The sequence below is a fragment of the Echinops telfairi genome, unplaced genomic scaffold (genome assembly GCF_000313985.2).
Source record: "Echinops telfairi isolate 266 unplaced genomic scaffold, ASM31398v2 ScPeMD7_5;HRSCAF=22, whole genome shotgun sequence".
Lineage (NCBI taxonomy): Eukaryota > Metazoa > Chordata > Mammalia > Afrosoricida > Tenrecidae > Echinops > Echinops telfairi.
This window is the reverse complement of record NW_022103901.1, coordinates 16,151,782-16,161,545: the sequence shown is the minus strand read 5'-3', so window position 1 is coordinate 16,161,545 and position 9,764 is coordinate 16,151,782. Positions and strand designations below refer to the sequence as shown.

General features: G+C 62.0%; 1 protein-coding gene across 5 annotated transcripts; it reads right to left on the bottom strand.

The window, feature by feature from the left end:
* Positions 1-2,107: 2,107 nt before the first annotated feature.
* On the bottom strand, positions 2,108-9,758 carry SH2B1 (SH2B adaptor protein 1). Of its 5 annotated transcripts, none has more exons than XM_004705696.2 (9): positions 8,727-9,758; positions 6,681-7,684; positions 6,355-6,456; positions 6,056-6,147; positions 5,799-5,974; positions 4,383-4,586; positions 3,993-4,204; positions 3,702-3,873; positions 2,108-3,006 (listed from the first exon to the last, which is right to left on the bottom strand). In XM_004705696.2, the coding sequence occupies exons 2-9, from the start codon at positions 7,593-7,595 to the stop codon at positions 2,633-2,635; spliced, it is 2,247 nt and encodes a 748-aa protein (XP_004705753.1). In that variant the 5' UTR covers positions 7,596-7,684; positions 8,727-9,758; the 3' UTR covers positions 2,108-2,632. The 5 variants fall into 5 exon arrangements, with proteins under 5 accessions (XP_004705753.1, XP_045141405.1, XP_045141382.1 ...); XM_045285470.1 differs by having other exon boundaries at positions 9,261-9,502; XM_004705697.3 differs by lacking the exon at positions 8,727-9,758 and adding an exon at positions 3,195-3,294 and having other exon boundaries at positions 2,898-3,006.
* Between the last annotated feature and the right edge of the window lie 6 nt (positions 9,759-9,764).

Below are 9,764 nucleotides of genomic sequence, written 5' to 3'. Positions count from 1 at the left end.
GGGGGGAGCAAATTGAAGGGTACCATGGAGGTGGTGCTGAAGGGCAGAGGGAGGGTCCTCTGGTGAGAGTCCAGGTGAAGTTCTGAGGGGGAGGAGCCTGAGTGGTCTGGGCTCAGGTCCTTCTTGTCTAGGACTCAGTTTCCTGAAATGAACAGCAAGGCATATATATGGGCCACCAAAAGGATTCTTTTAAGACCACTTCCAGCTCTGAGCGGAGGGAGACCGAGAGCGAAGGAAACCCCACAAGTTTGGGCTCGGAGAGGGGTGCACCAAACTGAAGGAGTTACCCCCAGACGCATCCTTTCTTCAGCTGGTACTTGGGGGAGGGGCAGCCTCCTGGGTGAGTTGAGGACATGGTGCCCCGTCCCTCCCCCTTTCTACAGGTCCAGCAAAGTCCTCCCTGACGTAGAGTCCTGCTGTGACCTGGGGGGATAGGAGGGGACTCAGACAATGTGGGCTGGGTCACATCAACAGGCACCTTCATTTGACCCACAGACTCCTCCATCTGTCCCCCCGCACCCACCTTCTCCGGCCAGTCAGGCTCAGCATCTGCCAAGCCTTTGGCACTAGCTAGGCTAGCTTCTCCCCCTACCACCTGGGTGAGTGACAGGGGCCACTGTCTTAAAGGAGCAGGGATGCCCAAACATGGAAAAGGGGGATAAGAGAGGAGGGAGCAGCAGGAGCCAAGGAAAGGAGGCTGACTTTTCGGGCATCTTGACCACTGGGCCATTTAAGGCTGCTCATTTCTACCTGCCCCCTTCCTTCCAAGAGGGGACAGTGAGGCCCACTCAGGCAGGCCTCCAGCCAAGAGCTGCAGAAGATCCCGGTGTTCTCTGGGATCCCTTCCCCCTGGGGTCTCCAGCTTGGCTCAGCCTGGTTTTGTTTGTCAAGAAAAGGCTTAAAGGAAACTAGTCTCTTGGGCCTCTCCAGCCAAGGAATGAGGCTTCTGGGCTGCCCTGGGAAGGCAAGTCCCTGAAGACTGGCAGGGTTGGTGGGGAAGGGCTGGGGGGCACCAGCTGTCCCAGATTCGGAGCAGATCAGGTCCTGCTTACACTGGGGCACCACAGCCTCCCCTGCCACCCCACTTTGACAGCATGGCACCCAGAGCCCCAGCTCATCCCTCTCAAGTCCAATTCTCTCTCCAGCTGCCTGAGGGCCAGGTCTAGGGGAGCCCTGGGGATTGGACAAAACCCAGAGAGCCAGCAGCCTTCCCCTACTGGTCCTCGGCCTGGGAGCCCAGCTGTCTCCTGTCCGTCTCCTAGCAGGACGAAAGGCCCAGAATAGCAAGGTCATGAACACGGGTCTGTCTCCTGGAGGTGGGGCAGAAACTGAGGGGCACAAGGAGGGCAAATGAGGGGCAGGGCTGAGGAGGAGAGGGCCAACCAAGGGGTGTGTGTGGGGATTTCTCCAGACCCTGGCCCTCCCCACTTGGGCAGCTACCATCAAAGCTGGGAAGCTCAGGGGTGCCCGCTGTGGGCTGAAGCCATAGTTCAGTAAGAGCTTGTGTGTGATGGGGGTGGGCGGGAGGGAGTCCTGGGGGGTGTTGCAAACTCGATGCCCACAGTGCAGGCGGGCCCAGTGTGAAGCAGGCTGGTGGAGATGGAGTGGATGCAGCCCCCACACGGCTGGTTCTTCTGAGTTTCAAGAGAAGCCAGGAGTCCGCAGCTTTTGTCTGAAATCCAAAGTCTGGCCAAACAGTCCTGTGCTCGACTGACAGCTCGGCTCTGACAGCTGGGTTCCAAGACTGGAGTGGTAACCTCTCCCAAAGGAGAGGTGCTGTCCAAAGGAGGGGACAGGGCTCTTCATTGCCCAAGTCCCCATGCCCCTGCCTCGCCTGGCTCCAGGAAAGGGGGGCAGGCAGCCTGCCCTGATGAAAGCCTGCCCAACACAGACACCAGGCCCCATTTGCTCCAGAGGGCAGGAAGTCAGACCTGCAGTATCAGAGTGGGAAGGGCCCTTGGAGACCACCAGCCCTGCTGCCTATTCACTGAGCCTGGAGACCCCAAAGTGTGGGCACACAGCCCCGCCACCAGGGGGGGCTTACAATGACGGCACTGCCTTGGACCCTCAGGTCCTGGTTCCCACCAAAGAGCCATCGGGGCAGAGGTGTGAGAAACCCTTTATTTATTGACGTGTCTCCAGTCGGTTTAAAACATCATCCTTGATACAGAACAGACAGCCCTTCCACCTTGCCCTCCCAAGACTGTCGGCATTGTCGCTTCTGTCCAGTCCTTCTGACTCACAGCGCCCCCACCTGGGCAGAGTAGAACTGCAGGCCGTGAGGTCTTCAAGGCTCTGACCTTTGGGAAGCAGCTCGCCAGGGCCTGCTTCCCAGGCGCCTCTGTGTGGGTTGGAACTTGACCAACCACCTCTCGGTGAGAAGTCGAGTGCTTACCCCTCCGCTCCACTAGGCAGTGGTTAAGGGGGCAATGGCCCCACGGCATGGGGCTGACCGTAAGAGCCCCTCAGGGCAGCAATGGAGCACAAGGCCCCTGCCAAGGGGAGGAGGACCTGTAGTGTATGGGGGGTGGGGTGGGGACAGTTCACGGGGCTCTCGAACCTCTCCTTGTACCAACATCTGTCGCCCTCTGGGGCGGAGGGCCACCGGGTGGGCGAGGGCAGGCAGGGTCTCTCACACGAAGGAATACTGGTTATTAATGGCTCTGGGATGGCCCCCTTCTCCGTCGCCCCCTAGCGGTAACTGCTGCAGCTGCACCGTCAGGTTCATGCCCGCATCCCCACCGGAGCCAGCGCTTCCCTGGGCCTCCAGGACGGGCCTCAGGGCCTCTTCCAATTCAGCCACGGGGACCAGCTCAGCCACGGGGACCAGCTCTTCCGGGACCCCTCCACTGCTCGCTTTCTCCTTCTCTTGCCTCTCTTTGGCTGCTGTGGCTGTGGCGGCCGCCACTTCTGGCGCCCTCGGCGCCTCTTCTGCCCCAGGATGTGGGGGATCTGTCCATGAGGGGGGTTCAGAGGGCGGGGGTGGGTCATGGGAGGTGATCGGTTCTGGAGGGGGTGGGGGGAAAAGAGGACAGGCGGATTGTGGAGGGAGGTCAGCTCTGGCAGCGGCCTCCCCTTCACTTGTGCCCCCCCCACCTCCCGCAGCCCTGTGCTAGCTCCCCACAACCCATCTCCTGAACAACCCGCATCCGTGGACGATGGCGCATGGGCGGCATGAGGAGGGCCACACTTACACACAGTCACTCGTTCCGAAGGGCATGAGGGTGGAGGAGGCATCGGGGTGGCACCGCTCTCCCTCGCACACCCCTGCATGGCTCCCAGCCTGCTCCCGGCCTGGGGGGGGGGTAACGAGGGGCAGATGGGACATGGGGGTGGGGGGAGAAATCACACAGGGACATCAGACATCACGGGAGGAGGGTCGGGGGTCATACTGAGCAATCCCCGAGAAGGGCAAGGTGGTGACGAAAGGGCAGAGACAAGGCTGGGGGGACAGGTGGGGAGACATTCGGATGATGGACAAAGAGTCCGATGGAATGGGGATGCATCGCCCCGCTCTGTGCTCCGCCCGGAGCCCCTGCCTGCCTGCCTGCCTGCCAGCGCCCTAATGCAACCTCCTCTCCCCTGTTCTCCCCGGCCAAGCCTCTCCTCCTCACAGCCCCCGCCCCGGCGGCTTTCTGGCACACACACCTCACTCCTTGGGTGCACGGGCACCTCCTCCCCTGCAGACCTGCTCTGCTCACCCTGCTGCCGCTGGGCGGATACGACGTAGCTGACAAGGACAACGTCACTGGAGCCTCCGGACTCCAGAGGGATGGGGTGCACCTGGAAATGCTCGAGCATGTCGAAAATGGACTGGAACCACAGGTGCTGGACCCGACACTGACCTTCCTCGTTCAGCGACAGACGCAGGTGCTGTGGGCAAGACGACTTGGCGCTGAAGCACCCCAGAGAGCAGCTTGGCTTCCAGAGACCCAGGCCCCCCGCCTGCCCCACACCCCACGCTGAGCAGAGCCCAGGCTCCAGGCCCTCACCTTGGCCTTGCCCTGGAAGTTGAAAGTGAGCACGTACTCGCCACGCCTCGTCTCGCTCTGCCGTACTAGGAACACGCCGTGGGAGCCAGCACCCCCCGCCAGCACGAGCTGGGCCGCTTTGAGCCGAGAGAGCATCCCGTGGAACCATGGGTACCCTGAGAGGGGCTGCTCCCCCTCACCTCCCTCCGCCTCCCCCTGGAACAGGAATGACCCTTTAGGAAGGAGAAGGAGGGAAAGCGGAGGTCAGGGAAGACTTCCCATGGCAGGAGGATAAAATCCTTGCACCCCACGTGAGGGATCCCCCTTCCCCTGGGGGCCAAACCCTTAGCGCTCCCGGCTCGAAGAGCAGGTATCCGGGCCTAGAGGCAGGCACCCCACAAACTCTGGTACCTGTGGCTGCTTCCGGAGTGTCCAGGGGAGGGTAAGGGGCCGAAAGGGGATGAAGGGTCCCTGGTGGGGGCCCCTCTTCAATAGGGATGCGGGGGGGCAGCTCGGGGGGGAGTAGTTCCATTGAGTCAAAGTGGGAGGCGGCGATGGAGGCAGAACTGGGGGAGATGGATGCCGAGGGGCGGTCTGAGAGGCCTCCGTATGCCCCTGGGGAAATAAACAAAAAATGGAGGAAAGGGAAGCTGTTAAAACTCAAGAACTAGAGCAGGTCATGCCCCCCTGGGCCCATTTCTCCCCCAGTTCACACCTCTCACTGAGGCCCTGTGCCCCTCGGCTGCAGATACCGCCTGGGGTCCTAGGATCCAGATGTGGCCCTGGCTTTCCCCCATCAACGGCTGAGCCTGCAGGGGTACAGCGCTCTAGTATGGTCACAGGTGAGAGTGACCCATTGTTTGTTTGTTTACAGGACAAAAGGCATCAACTCCAAGAGCCACCAGAAACCCTCTTCCCACCCATCCCTAAGCCAATCTGCTTGCGCTTTACCTGGGTTTGCACGCCCTCCACATGTACCCAGCACCCGACACTGGGACCTCCAGGCCTGCCCTCCAGTAGCCTGCTGCTTCCAGCTCCCTGCCCCACCCCACTGCCCCCAGCCAGTGCTGTCCTGGGAGCTCCCACCTCTCCTCAGTAGGAGCCCCTTTTGGAAGGGGACAGCTATGTGCCCTGTGGGACTGGGGCCTGCCTGCGCAAGGCAGGCAGGATGGGCTGAAGAGAACAGGTCTCTGTCAGGGACGCCGTTCAGGGGCTTCTCAGAAAAGCCACGGCACCTCCCTGGGCCCCAGCAGGCAGTTTGAGAAACAAGGGGCTGGACTTGATGATTCCGGAGGCCCAGTCAAGCTTTGAGGCATGGTCCCTCTGTTCCTTTGCTGACTGCAGCCTGTGTGTGCACGTATGCCTGCGGGCTCAAGTGAATGCACATGCACGTGGAGCACGGAGACTCTCAAAGCACACGACGGAGGGGCCGTGGGCAGGTGCGTGGGGCCAAGCAGGGAGGCCCTTGCCTTTGTGTCTCTGGGCAGGCCGGGCTTGGCCGGGCCACACAGCAGGGTCAAGAGAAAGGCGGGCATCATCTACAAACGCCCAGAGCCATGTGTGTGTTCTGGAAGGCTGGAGAAGAGCACTGGCACCTCCAGCAGGAGCCAGTCTCCACTTTCCTGGAGAAGCTCCAAGGATGGCCAGAGAAGACTGGATGGGAGTTGGCTGGGGGCCACAGGGCGGTGACGGTGATGGGTGGCAAAGGCAGGCTAAGGGCAGCAGGCCAGCCTCTCTGGGAGGGGTGGGACCAGGGGTGGAGGAACTGCAGAGTCTAGCGCCCGGGCCCATGGCCTTGAGGGCGGGGAGTCTCTGGGGTCTGCTTACCCTGTGACAGGCGGTCATGGCTCTCGCTGGGGCCCAGCTGCAGATCCTGGCTGGGCAGGCTCTCAGAGTGATTCAGGCAGGGCAGCTCCAGGCTGTCTGTGGTCTCCCTTGTCAGGAATGCACTTCCAGGGACCAGAGGGAGGGTCATGGGGCGGGGACTGGGAGCAGGGCAGGGTCTGCAGAGACAGGGAGAGCTGTCACTAGGAGAGGGGCGAAAGGCTGCCCCAGCCCACTCCGTGAGCGAAGCCTGCCCTCACCCTGGGCTCAGGCGGTCCTGGAGGTCTGAGAGCCAGGCCTTCACGTGGAGCGCGTCGGTAGTCTCCAAGACATACTCTGCAGGGCCTTCCACCTACAGGCCAAGGCGGGCACAGAGGAGGGCTGCAGGCAGCGCACTTCCGCAGTGAGGCCCTAGCCCTGCCCTCTCTTTCTTGCCCTCTCCGGGAAAGGCTACAGCCCCAGGGACACACCCTCCGAAACTCCCCTAGGTCCCCTGCTCACATGTGCCTCCTGCTTCCTGACCAGCACCAGCACTCTGGGGCAGGGGCACAGCACCTACCTTGACCACAAACGTGTTCTCCCGGTCGGGCATCTCCAGGGCCGTGGTGGTCCGGACGTCGGTGATGGCGGAGCAGGGAATGCTGAGCCGGGGCCGAGACGCCTGGGTCAGGGGAAGATCCAGGCTTGGGGTGTACAGACACCACCATACCTGCCCGCCACTGGCCCCCAAGATTCAGCTTTCCTGTCACCCCTTAAGAGGCAGGCAGAAGCACTGCTCACTCAGCGTCCGCCACCTCCTCCCCACTCCACTGACCCAGAGCAGGAGCTAACCTTCTAAACCAAAAGGAAGCCAGGGCCTGCCCTCCCACCTGCTCCAAGCCTTACCTTGGGCGGCACGAAGAACTCCAGGCGACTTCCTCCTCCGCCTTCTTCGCTCCGCAGCAATAAGCGGCACTTCTGCCACTGGGGTTGCCCTGCTCCCCCGCCTCCCCGGCCCACCCCGGCGGGGTCGGGCCCCGCGTCTTCAGCCCCCATGAAACTCAGCAGCTCCTCTCTCTGCACCAACCCTGCGCCGTCCTTCAGGGCGCCCCCTCCCCGACTGAGTCTCAGCTTCTCAAAGCGATGCGTCCACCGTTCCCCCGGGGACGGGCCGTCACCAACCAGACCCCGGCCAATGGTCCCAGCCCCGCCGGAGGAGTTGGAATTGCTGTTCCCCCCCAAGACCGGGGGCCCAGAGGAGGTCTCCAGGGGCCCGGCCGGGGAGGGCGGGTCCACGGCGCCCCGCCACTGCAGGATGCCGCGCACGGAGCCGCGCACAGAGCGGCCCACGGAGCGCAGCGAGAAGCGCTTCTTCAGCTTCGGCTTCGAGGAGGGGGCCGCGGAGGGGGCGCCTGCGGACCGGATGGGGCAAGCCAGGTCCTCGGAGGATCGTGAAGGGCCCAGCACGGCTAGGGGCCCGCCCACCCTGCAGCTCTCTAGGGACAGGTCATGGGGTGGGATCTCCGAGCCAGGGCTCAAGGGAGCCAGGATGGGTGGCGAGAGGGAGCCTGAGGCCCTGGCCACCTCCGCTTCAAAGTGCTGCAGGAAGAGCTCAGCAAAGCGGCGGGAGAAGGCGGCCTCGGCGCCCGGCCCTGCGTACTGCGGGTGCGAGGCCAGGTAGAGGCGGAACCGGCGGGCGAAATCCAGGGCGGCTGCCCGGGCATGGGACTCACAGAACTCTCGCCAGCTAGGAGGAGGGGGCGGCGGCAGCGGGGGAGGGGAGGGGGACGCCCCGTCCTCCTGGGCAGGGGCACCATTCATGATGGGCCCCAGGAGGCAGAGAGGGGCAGCCTGCGGGGAGGGGCAGCACGGAGGGAGCTGGCTGGAAGACCTGGGGTGAGTGGCAGCAGCTGCAGAAGGAAGAGAGAGGCACACACAGTCACCCTGGGCTGGGACAGCGGGCAGCCCCCACCCGCCCCGGGGACTCCCTGCTCAGACTTCTACTCCTCAGAGCCACAGGGAAGGGGACCATTGGGCCTTGCTTAGTCCCCACTTCCCTCAAGTCCCAGAAACCCACTCCTGCTCAGCACCCACTTTCTCGGGCTTCGGTTCCAGCACCTGATGGAGGGCCAGAAGCACACTGCTCTGAAAAGAAAAGTAAGTGCTCTCTGATCCTCCTTTCTCCAGAGAGACCTCCGCTGAGATAGATTTATCTCTCTCACGTGTGTGTACGTGTGTTGGAAAGAGTTTTAACAACCCTTACAACAGACGAACAAGGTGCAATGGTTAAGTGCTCCAGCTGCTACCCAAAAGGTTGCTGGTTCAAACACACCGGCTGCTCCCAGGGAGATGTGCTCCCATAAACCTTACAGCCTTGGGGCACCCCAAGAGCAGGCTACCCCATCCTAGCACACAGTCAGCGACGTACTAGATGAGGAAAGGGAATCTGAGAAAAGACCCAGAATTCCGAGTCTGGTTTGTTGGCGGCAGATCCCTTGCCCACAGGGAACGGAGGGACCAGCCTTCCCGATGGCCCCTGACTGCCAGCAGAGGAGCTGGTCCCACGGAGCTTTAGCTTGGAGCAAGGCTCCACTGTCTGGAAAGCTAGACTCCGGGCCCAGAGCACGAGCAGCAGAGCCTACATTTTGGGGACCTCTACAGAAGACTGCAGTGCCTGGGGAAGAGATTCCCGTAGGTCCAGCTGGGGCAGGTCTCTCTTGGCATGTTATAGACAGCTGAGGGTCCTAGGGCTGTGCCACTCCCCTGCCTCAAACTGGAGAATGTGCCCTACGGGTGGGTTAGCCCAGTGGTTAAGGTCCTGGGTCCTGGAGTCAGATTTGGGACCAAATCCTAGCTATGCCACCTATTGGCTGTGCGATTGGGAGTAAGTGAGGTCTTCTCTGAGCCCCGGTTTTCTTACCTGTAAAATAGGGAAGAACGAAAGATGCCTACCTCTTAGAACCGTTGCGAGAATGACCGGACTAGAGCAGTGCTTGGGACAGAGTAAGCAAACAGTGCATCACTGCCACCATCCTGACAGGCGCCCTGGGGTGCAGTGGTAAACCACCAGGCTGCTAATAAGGGGTCAGTGGCTGTGCTGCGGGAGAAAGTCCTGGCAGTAGATTTAAGTCTTGGAAACCTTAGGGGGGCAGTTCTACCCTGTTCTGTTTGTTCCCTGAGACGGCATCAACTGGGTGGCAGTGGGGTTGGTTGGTTCAGGGACCATCCTGAAGTTTATGGGGCAGCATAGTATTACAGCTCCAATCTTCTACAAGGGAAGGCAGAGAGAGGAAAAGGTTTACCAGGAACTAGTAACGGGAAAGTGGTGGAGTTGGGCCTGGTATTTACGGTCCTCCGATCTTTTCTTAGTACTCCTCCTCCCCTATGATGTTGGAAGGTGACAGTCCCTGGGCAGGGTGAGGGCCGCTCAGGAAAGTCTCCCCAGATGCTCAGAGACCTGGCTGCAAGTCAGCCACCTCGCCTTGCCTTTCTCCTCAGTCTCCTCAGTCTCGGTCCGACAGAGCAGGCACCAACCACAGCGACAACTCCCAAATCCGGAGAAGAGGCCAAGAGATGCAGGAGTCACGGAGCCCAGAGGAACCCCGCCAAGAGGTGCAGACACAGCAGAGACCAATCTCAGCCAGAGGCTACCGCAGCTCTCACGGGCCCACCTGACCCCTGCACCACCGACAGCCCCAGTGACCTGCCGGCCCGCTGACCCTGCGACTCCCGAACTGGGGACTCAACTGCTCATCTGTCAAGCGGGGCTGACACGTCGCCCCGGTGCACCTGCTACCCCCCGACCCCCTCGGCACGGTCCATTTCCCGAAGAGCTGGGGATGGGGGGGTGGAGGGTGGTTCGGACTCCCTGGGCCTGGTGATCAATCCATTGCGACTCGACTCAATTCCCTGGCCACCCCTCGCCCGACCATTGTGGGGGCCGCGGCCTGCTGGGGACTCTCCCGGCCCGTTGCACCCCCTCTGAGGGGC